The sequence below is a fragment of the Dioscorea cayenensis genome, unplaced genomic scaffold (genome assembly GCF_009730915.1).
Source record: "Dioscorea cayenensis subsp. rotundata cultivar TDr96_F1 unplaced genomic scaffold, TDr96_F1_v2_PseudoChromosome.rev07_lg8_w22 25.fasta BLBR01001433.1, whole genome shotgun sequence".
Taxonomy (NCBI): domain Eukaryota; kingdom Viridiplantae; phylum Streptophyta; class Magnoliopsida; order Dioscoreales; family Dioscoreaceae; genus Dioscorea; species Dioscorea cayenensis.
This window is the reverse complement of record NW_024087824.1, coordinates 41,747-57,407: the sequence shown is the minus strand read 5'-3', so window position 1 is coordinate 57,407 and position 15,661 is coordinate 41,747. Positions and strand designations below refer to the sequence as shown.

Below are 15,661 nucleotides of genomic sequence, written 5' to 3'. Positions count from 1 at the left end.
TGTCTTGATCTTTATGTTGTATAAAAACTCCCAAAATATGGTTTATAACCTATCTTTGCTTCCTTTTCTTCCTTCAAGGCATTTTTACAACCTATTTGCACAAAGGAACACCAAATACACTTTATAAGACATAAACCATGGTAAAAATGATGCTCAATACACGTAAAACATATAGAGAAATATATCTACTCAAGCATTTATCATACCACAATCTCATGTTGAGGCCCAATGTAGTGGTAGAGAGCTCTCATCGTAGAGTTCCCTTATTATCTCTTAAGACTCTCTTGAGTGAGTGGAAAATGCTATGAAAACCAAAAGTCTAATGCTGAGTCCAATGTAGTGGCAGAGAGCTCATATTGTAGAATTTTCTCATTACCTCTGAAAACTCTCTTAAGTGAGTTAAAAATGCTATGAAGACCACAGGTCTCATACTAGTCCAATGTAGTGTTAGAGAACCCTCATAGTGAGAGTTTCCTTATTATCTCTTGAAACTCTCTTGAGTTAAGTGGAAAATATGTTGAAGATCACCAACTCATGTTTAGGTCCAATGTAGTGGTAGAGAAACGTTATAGTCAAATTTTCTTCATTACCTTTAATTTTGAGACTCTCTTGAGTGAGTGAAAAATATTTTAAAGTCCACAAACTCATGCTGAGTCTAATGTAGTGGTAGAGAGCTCTCATTTTAGAGTTACCTCATTACCTTTTGAGACTCTCTTGAGTGAGTGAAAATGCCATGAAGAGCACAAGTCACATGATGAGACCAATGTAGTATTAGAGAGCTCTCATTGAGAGTTTACTCATTACCTCTTGAGACTCTCTTGAGCGAGTGGAATATTTTGAAAACCACAGTCTGATGTTAAAGTCCAATGTAGTTGTAGAGAGCTCTCATCGTAGAGTTTTCTCATTACCTTCTCTTGAGTTAAGTGAAAAATATGTTGAAGACCACCAACTCATGTTGAGGTCCAATGTAGTGGTAGAGAAACCTCATAGTCAGAGTTTCCTCATTACCTCTTAAAACTCTCTTGAGTGAGTGGAAGATGCAATGAATACCACAAGTCTCATGCTGAGTCTAATGTAGTGTTAGAAAACCCACATAGTGAGAGTTTCCTCATTACCTCTTAAGACTCTCTTGAGTTAAGTGGAAAATATGTTGAAGACCACCAACTCATGTTGAGGTTCAATATAGTGGTAGAGAATTCTCATAGTGAGAGTTTTCTCATTACCTCTTTAGACTCTCTTGAGTTAAGTGATAAAAATATTGAAAACCACCAACTCATGTTGAGGTCCAATGTAGTGGTCGAGAACCTCATAGTGAGAGTTTCCTCATAACCTCTTAAGACCCTTTTCATGAAGTGAAAAAAAATATTTGAGTGAGTTAAAATGAAAACCCTTCTTAAGTAAAAATCTCTTAAGATCCACACGGGAAATAGTGATTTTTCCAAGCAAAAAAACATTGTGTAATGATGCTCACACCTCACATGTCAAACAAAAAAAAAGTGGGAAAAAGAGCTCTCTTAAATTGACTAAAAAAGCTCAACTAGTAAAAAAAACGTTCTTTAAGTGATGTTTAAAAAAAAAGTTTCTCAAAGTAAAAAAAAAAAAGGAGCTTTGAGCAACAGGAAAAAAATGTTTCAAATGAATTGACAAAAAAACAAAAAAAAAAGGAAAGTTTCCTTGATAATGATGAAGAAAGAGGCTTCACAAAGTGTGAGACACCGAGGCTTCAAACTCCAAAGCTAAAAAAAGAAAATCAAGTTTATGATTCACAAACAAATGGGGATCCCCACCCAAAATCCATAAAATATTCTTTAAAAAAAAACAAGTCAAAGTAATCAAGTTAGTGACCGAATCATATGAATGGTTATGACTCAGAGATGCACTAGCTAAGACTTAAAAGCATAGGAGAGTCAAGACTTGAAAAATTCAAATGATGAGACAAATGATTTCAGAAATCTCGAGACATCAAAAGTCAAAGAGTAAAGAGCTTCATGAATCCAAGACTAAAAGCTTTACAAGTGTGAAATGCCGGGGTTTTCAAAAGTCTAAATCAAATGAAATAAATTTGTGATTCACAAACATAGAGAAGTCACAATTTGAAATCCAGCTGATATTCAACATACAAGCAAGAAAAAATATGACCAATGACAAAGGAGACATCCTCAGCGTGATCTTCGGCGAAAAGCTAAGATAAAAAAGTCAAAATAGACTCAAATTATGTAAAGCTAGAGAGATTAGGGAAGTAGAATTATGAGAGTTAGAGTTTTCTAATCTTTGTATTCTCAATAAAATTTATGTAATTGATCAAATTAATTTCTCTCATTTGTTGCTTCTCATTCACACTTTATTCTTAATCAGAGGTTCCCATGCATTAGTCTGGGGTAATTAACATTAGATGCTTGCCTCTTATGGAAGTTATGAACTCACAATCCCTTGAAGTCTTTAAAAAAAATTAAAATTTGATTTGTGATCCATTATTTTTAATTGGTCAACCCTAACTAAAGGCCAGATAAAAATAAAAGAGAAAGAGCCCACAAGTAATTATAATTATTAAAAATAATAATTTTTATATAAATAAAAAAATGGCAGAGTAATATAATTTTATGTTTATATCCTTCGAACACATCAATCCAATATCCTTCCAACAAAACACGAAATCATCTAATACAACATCTGTGCGACATAACAATTAGTCTACATAACAATTATTTTTTATACAAAATATTGCGACATTGTGACATTTAATTAAAACAATTACAAAAAACATAAAACATTTACTATGTACACTCGAGCTAGAACTGCCATCTGTGCGACGCATGCTACTCAGAGGAGGTAACTAAATATGACGAGTTTGCATTTTTTGAAAACATTGTAGAATTGTCTCATTTGTCGTAGTTACAAAAACCTCTTTCTCAATATGGACAATCATGCTATCGTTCATCCACTCGTCTCCCATTTTGTTGCGCAAATTAGTTTTCACAACATTCAGCGGCAGTAAAAGAGAAGAAAAGTAGTAGTACCTGTGTAAAAGGATGAAGACGGAGAAAAAGATGCAAAGCAGGCATGTTCTTCATCTCCATGTGATGTGTTTTTCCATGCTTCAAGGCTGCAACTCTATCCATTTTTATACAAGTTCTTGGTCTAAAACAAGCACTCAAAGGGTGTTTTTTATTCTACTTCCAAACTGCAAATGGCCTCTGGAAGTCAAAGCCCAGTTTCAACATCTAATCAATTTTATATTTTCAGAGATCTAGATGACAAACTCAATTCCAAATAAAATTCATAATGTTTTACAAAAAACATGGATAACAAATTATTGAAGGGCAGAATCAATTCAGTGATTCAGTTAGCATATTACAGCTGAATTCACCATTCACTAGCTGCAGTTTCTTGGCCTTGCGCACGGCGTCAAGCGACAGAGGACCAAAGCTCCGAGCCGGGCCATAAAAATGTGGGAAAGAGTTGCTTTCATCAACTGCTTCATAAATCAGTCCATCCCCAAGCTGTCAAAAAATTTACATGCTTTGAATTTGTTGAATCAATGTGATAGCAAATAAACAAATATCATAAAAACAGAGAAAAAAGAAAAAACAAGAGGTAATAAAATTGATTCCTGCAGTTGATTATAAAACCTGAACATATATTTGAGTGTGTTTTCTTGCAGTGTTGCAACACTGATCAAAGACAAAGAAAAGAGTGGTTTCCGTATTACAAATTTAATCATGTAGTTTAAATCAGAAACACAAAACAAAGAACCAATATTTGAAAGAACACAAAGAACAACAAAAGAGTTTCAGTATTCAAATGATCAAAGGCAGAGAACAAGTCAACATAACAACTGAGAAAATTTGGTTTAACTACTGAAAGATTACATTTTGAGACCAATCCCTCACTAATCTCATCAAATATTTCTTAGTTCAATATCATTAAAAAACATTACAAAGATCCAAAAAAACAAACTAATAATCAGTGGATTGTTAATTACCTTAGCAGTGTCAACTTGAAGCAAGAACAAGTCCTCCCTCCCTTGAAAACAATTCTTTAAAACTTTCTTCACCTATGAAAAACAATCATAAATTTTAAAATCAGTCACAAATCTCTCTTAAAAAATGGATATTTCCCCTAATTCAACAAAAAAAAGGTGCCTTTTTTTATCAATCCTTTTGGTGGTGATTGAACTATCAACTACAGGATTGATAATGCTGAGATGGATGCAACCAGTGCGGCGATCGAGATCGCCACCAAGAGTATTGTCGTTGGCCTGCAACTCATCCCATTCTGCCACCGTGCTCACTCTATAGACGAACTCTTTTTTCTTCTCCAAAGCCATTGCTAAGGAGACGAGGATGAACACTAGTAACTAGTGAGCCTTCTTTTATGGATCTCAAGGCAAGGCTGTAAATTTAAACCGTCAATCACTCTGCTGATCTTGTGATGAATAGTTGAGATTTGCCAAAGTTTCATTGATAATGATACCCCAGAAGAGAACAAGGTATACAGTTGAAGCTCGTTTCCATGGTGGCCATGGTGAAGCCCCAAGCTCTTAATCCTTTGAAGCCACTCTCAGCTGAAGCTCTTCTCCCTTTCTCTCCATCAAAGTCTCTCCTCGCTGTGAATCACTGCACCAAAGCAATGGAAGGGCTTCTTTCCGTGATTCCGTCCCATCATCAAAGCATAGAGCTCCCCGGGTTTGGCCAAAGATTGAAACTTTTTCTTTGCGATTGGAGAACTCCTTTCTTGGTCTTGTGGTATTTGGCCACCAAGGGGGCTGACCGCCCTCCAAGGGGGGGCTGGTTCTGGGGTCTTCTGGCCACACAAGGAAGAGCACTGGTGGCTGAGGGAGGGGCTGAAGCCCCTGCTAGCCCTTCTTAGTTTTATTCCTGATTGACTACATTTCCTTGCCCGTGTTATTACAAATTAAAAAAATATTTTCCCAGAAAAACATAATGTGGCGCATCTATTTTTCATATTATTTAAACTTTTTAATTATTTTCAAAATTTTTAGCAAAATGATGTTCCCATGTAGCTCTCACATCGAAACTATTTTCATGCCGTGTAAGATGTTATATCAATACAGTGTAACATAATTAGATGAAGGATTAAAAGTGAACACATAAATACATTTAAAAGAATAATTTTTGGATACAAATAATTCTATTAAAATGCACTTCTAATTTTCTCAAATTATTAAATTCTTGAATACAAATAATTCTATAATAACTGATCCAAATACAAAATGGTTTAACTCACTAGAAAGAAAGCGTTAAAAAAAATTATTTTTAAAACTGTTAAAGAATGCATTTATTTAAAAAACCAATCACTTCACAGCAATTTTCACCTTTCATAAAGGGATTGTGAAACTCCCTCATGGTCTCACTTTAAAGATGAAGAACAGATATACTGGACTTTTCCTCTTTCTCAATAAAAAAATTACAAAAGAAAAAAAAGTTAAATAAGAGGTAGTGAAAAAAAAAATAATAAAATATAAATTTTCAAAAATATAATGATTTTTCTTTAACATAAAAATATATACCCACAATTCAACCACAAGAAAATCTACAAGTATTCACACAATCATGAAATTTAAAATAAGTATACATATACAGGTACTTATGTTTTTCAAATAGTACACATTCAAAACCATTTATTTTTGTCTCTGAAACTTTGACCATCATTAGTCTATTAAAAGCCAGTTTTAAGCCATGATAATAACGGAAAACCACTCTTTCGTTGCAACCCGCCAAAAAACAAAACAATAATTAATCAAATTTCAAGTAACTCTTTTCCACAATCACGCACAATGATATGTATATATTTGTCCTCCATCTGACACAATGCGTGGCCCAATCACACGTGCCAAAAGCACACGCGGTGAAAGCCGAAACTTTTCCGAATCCAATGCTCCTCACGCGAGTTAAACACTCGTGCCAAACTTCACAACAGGACAACCCAGGACCAAGGGGTATTTCAGTCATTTTCTTCCAATCCATAACACAAAAGCAGCAGCAGCAACAGCAGCTGCAAAACTTCCTTTCCTGGTTTCCCAATTCTACCCTCAACGGACACTTAGCCGGAGGAAGAACAGAAGCAAATGAAACCCGCTGCTTAACTTCTCTCTCAACGTTGATGGCGGTGAAGCTTGTTCTTCTTCTGGTCTTCTTGTCCGCAGTTGGCTCTGGAGGGGTGTCAATCTCGAGGCACATCAAGCGGCTGAACAAGCCTGCAGTGAAGAGCATCAAGGTTGGGTTTGTTTTCGTCCTTTGCTTCTTGCTTTCTTTAAAATATATGTATGGATTATCTTTATGTGATTTATTGTGATTCAAAGCAGAGTCCTGATGGGGATGTTATAGACTGTGTTCATATTTCTCTTCAACCTGCTTTTGATCATCCTTTTCTCAAGGACCACACCATCCAGGTTTTTCTTTTTCTCACTTTTTTTTTTAATTTTTGTTTGCTCTTTATGTTCTTCTCATCAAAATTTTCTTCTTATTTTTGTGTGGTAGATGATACCTAGTTTTCACCCAGATGGTTTGTATGATGTGAACAAGGTCAGTTCTGAGTCTATTTCACAACTATGGCACGCTAATGGGAGATGTCCTGAAAACACTGTACCAATCAGAAGGACAAAGAGAGAGGATGTTCTTAGAGCAAGCTCAGTGAAAAGGTTTGGGAGGAAGAAGCAGCTGAACCTCAAACATCCAATGTCTGCTGAGCCTGATCTTGTAAACCAGAGTGGCCACCAGGTATTTTTTATTTTATTTATGCAAAAAGTTGAATATTATGGAACTCATAAAACATTTTTGAGCAGCATGCAATTGCTTATGTGGAAGGGGGTAAATATTATGGGACAAAGGCAACCATCAATGTCTGGAATCCACAGATTCAGCAACACAATGAGTTTAGTTTGTCCCAGCTGTGGATATTGGGAGGCACATTTGGGCAAGATCTTAACAGCATTGAAGCTGGTTGGCAGGTAACTATGCATGAAATAAAGTAAAACAATGGTTTTGATGTTTTCTTTTTGGTTGATGTTTTTATTTTAATCTTGTTATGGAAATTAATCAGGTCAGTCCAGATCTTTATGGAGATAACAATACCAGACTGTTTACCTACTGGACTGTAAGTTCACATTATATTAGTTTTGAATTCTTATTCAAGTGATTTTACCTCACTTGTTTTTGCTTTGTTAAAAAAAATTGCAGAGTGATGCTTATCAGGCAACAGGGTGCTACAACTTGTTCTGCTCCGGGTTTATTCAAATTAGCAGTGAGATTGCAATGGGGGCCAGTATCTCCCCCATCTCCAACAGTGGGGGCTCCCAATATGATATCAGCCTGCTTGTATGGAAGGTAAGAGAGACAGATATAATTACTGATCTAGCTTTGACTACATGATTTTTTCTTCAACCCTTGGATTGTCTTGCAACCATCAATCCGGTAATCACGGCCTCTGATTGAAACCATCTTACCTACCATTCCCTTTCTATCTTTGCCACCAAATGCATATTATCTAGATGAAAAACTAAAATGTCCTTCCATGCAATGTAGTTTTCTCTCCTATTTTTGTGACACTTCCCGACTAACATTTCTATCAAGTCATCACTAATTCACATTCAACAGCATGAGCAACTCAGCAAATCAGATATAATAAATAGAAAATTCCTTGATTACCATTTCCTTGTTCTGTCTATTTCCTGCCAAACGCATATAACATCAACATAATGAACTAGTATATCATAAAATTAAGAGAAAGTAATGTTTGTTCAATTAAGTAGACATTTATTGTTGATGTATGGGCAGGATCCAAAGGAAGGGCATTGGTGGTTACAATTTGGAGATAAGTATGTACTAGGATATTGGCCCTCATTCTTGTTCTCATACTTAGCTGATAGTGCATCCATGATAGAATGGGGAGGAGAGGTTGTGAATTCTGATGCAGGAGGGCAACACACAACCACACAAATGGGAAGTGGTCTTTTTCCTGAAGATGGGTTTGGCAAGGCAAGCTATTTCAGAAACATTCAAGTGGTGGATGAGTCCAATAATTTGAAACCTCCCAAAGGGATGGGCACTTTCACCGAACAATCCAACTGCTATGATGTGCAGATTGGCATTAGTGGTGATTGGGGCCATTACTTTTACTATGGAGGTCCTGGCAGAAACCCTAATTGTCCATAGTTTTTAAGTAAACCCTTAACCCTAAACCTTAATTGCTATCTTAAAGTCTATTGTACAACCCCGAGAGAGAGAGAGAGAGAGAGAGAGAGAGAGAGAGAGAGAGAGAGAGAGAGAGAGGTTGGTCTGTTCCTCTGTTTTTTTGAAGTGCAGGCTTAAGACTTTTGTATTTGGTTCTCTTTAATCGCTCTCTCTCTCAATTTAATGTGTAGGTTGAAAAGTTATTATTATAGTGTTAAATGGTGATATGAAAGGGGGAGGTGGTGTGCATGTGAGTATAGCTTTGAAAATGGCACACCTTTATATGAAAGGCACAGGTTAAAGTCATTCCCAATGAAACTTTTGCTGCTTGTTGGACTTTCTGAATCACAAGGGGCTACAGATGGTGAATTGTCCTTCATAACCCTTAGCTTGTGTAGGTGGTTGTTGCAGTGAAAAAAAAAATGTTTAATCTTTTTGGATTTGACATTTAGATTTGTTTAAGTTTTGAATAGAAAAAAAATGTGTTCATTTCACCTTTATAAATATTTTGATGCATTTTGTATTTGTAACTGAAGGCTGTATTTTGATTTTCTTAAAATCTTTTAAACTATTAAAAACTATATATATCTTTTTGGTTTAAGAATTAAAAGGGGGCATATATCATATAGCTCAAAGAGGAAAGCGAGGGTGACGTGGCGCCCGGACTATGAGCAATCCCGCCACGTTTGTGACCTAGGTTTTAACCCTAAAAGCCTGAACTATGTGATTCTCTAAAGGGCTTTTTGGTAATTAGATACAGGAAGATAATTTCACCGGAATTTATTCACTAAAATGCTATCTGTACATATTGTTTATTTTTATATTTCTAAATATGAAATTAAAAAAATTAAGAAACATTGCAGTGGATTGTTATATTGGATAGTGAATAGGTAAATAAAAGGATAATGAATTGGTAGATTTAAAATTTTATATCTAAATTTTAGATTTGATAATATTGTTACAGTAATGTGTATATGCTACCATAGGTCCATAACTAGTGCATCACTGTTTCTATGTCCCTTAACAAATTTTTTATAAGTCATCTCTTGTCACTTTGGTATAAATAATAATAATAATAATAATACTAATAATAATAATAATAATAATAATAATAATAATAATTATTATTATTATTAGTAAAATGCTTAACTGTTTTAGTCAACCAGTAAATTTTTTATTTGTTAGCACACCATTGATTTATTAACTCGAATGTTTTTGGAGAAATGTAAAGAAATCATGAGATGGATTTTGAATACTAATTTTATCATTCAATTAGGGTCTCTTTCTAATATAATTTGTTCTTAGGAAGTCTCTATGAGGATTTATATTTTAAAAAAATTAAAATATAGGGATCTCATAGGGATAAATTCTATTAGATAGATCAAAGGACAGATGGACTAAATAGGATATTCTACCTAAATTGAGATATAAATGAACTATCATCTCTTTTCTTGCAGGGGTGATATAAAATTGAGTGAATTTCACAAAATACTCAAGTAATTCCCATATGTTAGAAAAAAAATCCGCTATTTCAAAATGTGGAGTTTATAGAATATATCATCTTTCATACGCCAATGTGACAAGCTTAAGATGGATGCTACAAAGTCAAGGAACTTATATTTTCAAATTTCAAGACTTGCACGACATGGTTTAATACGAAGTTAATACTTGAAAACGATGTAACACGAATTCAAAATTACAAAATGTTGAGTTCAAATGAAAATGCATCATCATTCAAATGAACCAGATGAGCTTAGTGGGTTAGTTAATCCACCGGCAATTGAAATGAGTTCAGAAATATCTCATTTTGCAAGCTAAATGAAGCCTAGTATTTGAAATGTTAGGTTAACCCAATCATTTTAACCTAGACTAGTATACAGGATATTTCTAATAAATTCTAACTTGCACCTTTATTAGAGATGGCAATTTGTACCCTACCCGATGGAGTATCCAGATGCCATGCCCCGGGTCAAAAGAGGGTATACCCTCTTTCGACCGAGACGGTACTGCAAATCTGGTATTACCCGGGTTAGTTTTGTGAGTGCAGATGGCGTGAAGGGTATGCCCCTACCCCACCCTGCACCCTTACCCTTACCCTTACCTGTTGAAGAGTGCAGGTGCAAAACCCGCACCTGCACTCCTTTACCCTCTCATATATATATATATAATTTTTTATAAAACTAAACATTTACTCACAATTTACTCAATATCTATTTTCATAGTGATTAATTTGAAAATAATACTTCAAATTTTCTCTTAATATATTATTTTTAAATTTTTATTTAATTTTCTATATTTATATTTGATATTATTATCAAAATTGAATTTTAGATATATATTAAGAATCATAATTAAATTAAAAAATAAACAAATATAAAAATTATTAGAACATCATGAAAAATAAGATACTAATAAAAAATCAATTGGATATAACTTATGAGAATTACTTATAATGTTTTTTATATTCAAAATATTACTAGATATTTATAAAATTTGAAGCTATATAAAATATAAATAGTAGATATATGAAAAAATTTTAAACAAAAACCAAGATGGTTAAACATGAACAAAACAAAAGGTAGAGTTACCATTGAGTCCTAAATAGACATCATTTTTATGTGATTATATAATTTAAGATAAGCAAATATATATCAACTTGTAATTTTGAATTTATGGATGTGTTTAAAGATTGTAATATAATGTATAATTAATTTATTTTTATTATTATTTAAATTTAATTCGAGCAATTTGAACAATCGGTAAGCTGGGTACTCAGGTAGCACCCAGCATCTCATGCGTATGGGTAAGCGGGTATGATTTTTACCCCGAAGGGCACTGGGTAAGCGGGTATGCGGGTAGGGGTTACGGTGCACGGGTAAGGGGCTGGCATACCCTACTCATACCCTACCTGTTGCCATCCCTAACCTTTATTTTATTAAAGGTAATTTATTAGAAAAAACTCAAAAGTGTCAATAATCAAACTATACTATGTCCTTCGACTGTCACCCCTGGTCATGGTGACCAGGTCCTTTTATATTTTTTTTTTTCTTTGTTGTCATGTATCTTTGTTTTCGTTTTTCTATTCTAATTTTGAATTTATAGTTTATCCTTTAAATTAAAAAAAATTATACTATGACAAAGTAAATTAATAAAATGTAGTAAATAATCACATTAGTCACAAAGTGAATAATTCAATTCATGTCCAAATCAATGATTTTCAGAACAAGAATAAGTACATTTTATCTAATTAATAATGAATAAGGTATAGTTCAAAATATTATATATATATATATATATATATATATATATATATATATATATATAAGTAGTAAAATCTTATGCCACGTGTCAACTTATGGAAAATATTTTCCCTCCAAAACTCAATAATACTATAATAACATTAATATATATAATATAATATAATATAATAAAGAATTAATTATATATATAATGAATTAAATTGTTTTATTTTGTACTTTTAAAAATATAAATAATTATCTTTTCCTTTTTAAAATATAGAAATTGATTAATTTGACTAAATTAACGTCTTTTACCTATCAAATTATGATATTATTTATCAAATTATAAATTTAATAATTATCAATATCTATCTTATTTTATTTTTAATATTAGTACTTTTTTCTATATATATACATAATTCAAGTTGTAATTAATCAATCTATTATTTACAGTAATATTTTTAAAATAGCCTTTAAAACATGGCAAAAACTGTTGATTATCGTATATCTTTTATCTTATATGCATATTAAAGTAGCAAAATTCCATGCCACAGTCAAGCCATGGGAAACACTTTTCTTGCCAAAGCTCTATAATATTATAATAATATTAAATTATAATATATATATATAATATGAATTTAAATTTTATTATTTTGTATTTTCAAAATATAAATAATTATCTTCTCTTTTTTTTTAAAAAATATAAAAATAGATTAATTAATTTTATGATAAATTAAACTCTTTTACTTATCAAATTATAAAATAATTAATGATCAATAATCTATTTTATTTTATTTTTAATATTACCGAGGTATATATAGAAAGTTCAAGCTTTCATTCATCAATCAATTATTCACATTATTTTTAAATGAATTTTAAAACATGACAAAAAGAGCGGTTATCATAGTTATCGTGAGATATTATATTTTATTAAGATAGTAAACATGCATAACACGTGTCAAGCTACCTTGAACCTATTTCCCACCAAAAAAATATTTAATATATATCATAATATAGGTTAATATAAATTAAATAGTTAATCTTTTTTGCTTTTTAAAATTTGAAAATTGATTATTTTATGATAAAAATAGGTTAACATATTTATGATAAATAAAAGTATTTTAGCTTGTTGATCAAGCTACACAATTAAACAAGTGATTTCACCTTTTTTATATTATCATTCAATCTAATCTTTGAAGACATGAAAATTACTAAATGAATATCCTAATACTCTATGACATGGACAAAATTTTAGATAATTTTACTTGTCTACCTTCTTAAATTACTCGTTCTCTGGTGGTTGGGTGGTGGTTGCAAACCCACTTTTAGTGCATCCTCAAATATCTCATAACCTTATCTTTTTTGAAAGAATACCTCTTGCCTATTCTTTCTTGCAGAATGCTTGAGAGTTTAGTTGGTTTAGTTCTCAACCCAACCTAGTGCTAACACCTTTGATTTATTATAACTCAGTGATATTACAACCTCTTCACTTTGTCATTTGCAAAGTCCACATGCTTTATGCCTTTGAGCTTTGATGGCTTTCTCTTAATTGTGTTCATGACTTTCTTTTAATTGTGTTCAGAGGTTTTATCATAGACACCACTTTGGACTAGGTCTTTAGAGCTTCTTAATTTGAAAAATTAAATCTTGAAATGTGCACATGTTAGATGAGTTAAGGATAAGCATCATTAAATTATTGATATTCTCACTAATGATACCACTGCTTGCACTTGATCAAGTGGATGTTCACATTTACTACTCAATTTACACCATCCCATCATATAGTTAATAACTTTTTCATTTTTATTTTGACTTATGTTAACCTTACCCACCATAGTAAGTATATCAACCACTCCACCAAATTGGACCTTAAAGGCTTTCTTTTTTAGATTAAAATAATAAAATGTTTATGTCCAAATGCTAGTCCATTTAGGCTTGTGGTGAAATGATGTAACATAAGGAATGGATTGATGCTTATATCTCCAAATGTTGTAAAAGAACTAAGTGTTATTTTAGATTTTCTAGGCCATTAAGCTGCTTAACTTTAGGATCATTGTACCTCTTATAGTTTGGGTTAGAAATCAAACATAAGTGAAATGTTAAAGAAGGGTGGGAGGGTTGTGAGAGGAACATATGGTTAATCGCTATCACTCATAATTAAAAGTTCAAAAACTATCTTCATCATCTTCACATAATCTCCAATCTCCTTCTTCTTCTTGAAATCATCATGGTATGTTCTCCTTCAGCTCACTTTAACTCAACAACTATCAACATTTGGATCTCTTGTCAAGCTTTCATTTACTCAGAGATTGTTGGCACTCTACCTTGTTCATGTATCCCAAGAACCTTTTCTTCTTCTTCTTCTTCTTCTTCTTGGGTAGCTTGTACCAATGGTACTTGCCTATACGAAATTTAATTTTTACAAGCATTGGGTTTTCAATGGATGTGAAAACAAAATGACTATCTTCTTTATTGCTTGAGTCATTTTTCCTTGTAGGAAAAGTTTTGAACCCTGCTTGGGATATAGCTTTTGCCCCTTTTTGTGTTGCATGATTGAAATTTTCTACTGGTATGCACTCGTACCAACTATGGTTTTGTTCCTTAACTTAGTGAAAGGACATTCTGACATGGGTAAATGTTTTGACCCTTCAACGATTACTCATGAGGTATGTACCCTGAGATACTTTAATTGCATCTTTTCATCTTTTTTTTTTCTTTATTGAAGCTTTGAGCGAGATGCTAATGGTGTGGACACTTGCCCTCATTTAGCTTCTTATATGCTAGCTTTTTTGACATTGAGGGCTTATTAAACATAGAAGCCTGCAAATCTGAAAGTAACTTCTTCTTTCCTAGATAGAACTCCTTTGGTATCATCTTTTCATTCTACAGCTTTGCATAGGAGGTGTCGTTATTGTAAATCTTCTTAACAAACTCTCCTTTTGATCATGAGATTCTGGTAGCATGTCCCTTTATCTTCTCATTTGGTTCGGAGCGAAGCCCACTAGTCATGGAGTTCTCTTTTACCCACTAGTGCCTTGAAGGAGTTTGTAAATAAGCTTAAAGAGCCATTTTTTTAAACTTGAAATGAGACAAAATTTGCCCTTTCTTGGGATAAGGGCATTTTCCACTGGGTCAGGCTTGGGCAGCCTATTGCAAAGGACTTTGATCGGGTAGTCATGGGCTTCTTGAAAATGCCACGCTCTTCTCTTTTGGCAGTAATAGTGAATGAAGGCTCCTTTCTATCCTTTCTTTTCTTGATGTGCAAGACTTTCTTTGGAAAAGTGAGTCTATTGAAGATGGATGTTCTAGCAGCAGAAATATTTTCTTGAATCTCAATAAGTTGTATCCCATTAGGCGATATCCCTTTGATGGTAAACATGGGCCGTGAGCTTCAATTGGTGACGGTGGTGGACTCGGCACAAAGGTGACAAAGCATAACATTGTCTTGAATTTGATTTCTGCTTTAGTAGGGCCCATGCATGTAGAGGCACAAGACAACTTCACTTTGATGCCCTCTCTCAGCAAGAAAGTGCATGAGACATGCCAAAAAATAACTTCTTTTAGGAAAATAAAACATTTTGAGTAACTTCATTTTTTCACACTTAGTTTCAAAGACGAGAGGATAAGTCATGGTCCCCACTGGGTGTGCTAGAATTTGTAGGGTTATATATTCTCACTCAACCTTTAATTAGGTTTGACCGGTTAAAAATGATGGATCACAAATCAATTTTTTTTTTTAAAAAGAAACTTCAAGAGATTGTGGGTTCATGACTTCCATTAGGGGCAAACCTCTAATGTTAATTACCTCAGATTAAATTATGGAAACCTCTGAGCAAGAACAAGTGTGAATGAGAAGTAATGAATATGAAAGAAATTAATTTTATCAATTTCCAAAAGAGAAAAAAACTTACATAAATACATAAATTTGATCAAGAATACAAGGGTTAGTGTCACGCCTCGACCCGTGGGCCCATGGAATGCAACAACCGCCACGACGATCTCGAGGAGGGACACTCCCCCACTCAACTCTCGGAGCGCCGTAAGGCTAACCAACAACCTAGAAAACAACAACATTTGCATTGATACATAGCGGAAGTAGTAGCAACAACAACCACAATAATAAACAGAATTAATGGGGTTCACAATTGCACAGGGAAGCAACAACAATAACGGCACACAGCTAACACACCAAGGGTTTAGGACTTGTTTAGATACAAGACTATGCAACAA

General features: G+C 33.2%; 2 protein-coding genes across 2 annotated transcripts; one reads left to right on the top strand and one right to left on the bottom strand.

The window, feature by feature from the left end:
- Positions 1-3,326: 3,326 nt before the first annotated feature.
- Positions 3,327-4,327, bottom strand: LOC120256421. Its single transcript, XM_039264107.1, has 3 exons — positions 4,187-4,327; positions 3,983-4,054; positions 3,327-3,500 (listed from the first exon to the last, which is right to left on the bottom strand). The coding sequence occupies exons 1-3, from the start codon at positions 4,325-4,327 to the stop codon at positions 3,327-3,329; spliced, it is 387 nt and encodes a 128-aa protein (XP_039120041.1).
- A 1,679-nt stretch (positions 4,328-6,006) lies between these two features.
- LOC120256423 lies at positions 6,007-8,284 on the top strand. The gene is made up of 7 exons (XM_039264108.1): positions 6,007-6,237; positions 6,326-6,412; positions 6,501-6,740; positions 6,806-6,970; positions 7,063-7,116; positions 7,200-7,346; positions 7,797-8,284. The coding sequence occupies exons 1-7, from the start codon at positions 6,124-6,126 to the stop codon at positions 8,172-8,174; spliced, it is 1,185 nt and encodes a 394-aa protein (XP_039120042.1). The 5' UTR covers positions 6,007-6,123; the 3' UTR covers positions 8,175-8,284.
- Positions 8,285-15,661: the final 7,377 nt, after the last annotated feature.

Excerpts from the sequence above, each read along its gene's own strand:
- LOC120256421 (XM_039264107.1), bottom strand. The coding sequence starts at position 4,327 with ATGGCTTTGGAGAAGAAAAAAGAGTTCGTCTATAGAGTGAGCACGGTG. Across the intron at positions 4,055-4,186 it reads ATCTCAGCATTATCAATCCT|GTGAAGAAAGTTTTAAAGAA; the intron begins GTAGTTGATAGT and ends TGTTTTTCATAG. Across the intron at positions 3,501-3,982 it reads TTCAAGTTGACACTGCTAAG|CTTGGGGATGGACTGATTTA; the intron begins GTAATTAACAAT and ends ATTTTTTGACAG.
- LOC120256423 (XM_039264108.1), top strand. The coding sequence starts at position 6,124 with ATGGCGGTGAAGCTTGTTCTTCTTCTGGTCTTCTTGTCCGCAGTTGGC. Across the intron at positions 6,413-6,500 it reads TCAAGGACCACACCATCCAG|ATGATACCTAGTTTTCACCC; the intron begins GTTTTTCTTTTT and ends TTTGTGTGGTAG. Across the intron at positions 7,347-7,796 it reads TCAGCCTGCTTGTATGGAAG|GATCCAAAGGAAGGGCATTG; the intron begins GTAAGAGAGACA and ends ATGTATGGGCAG.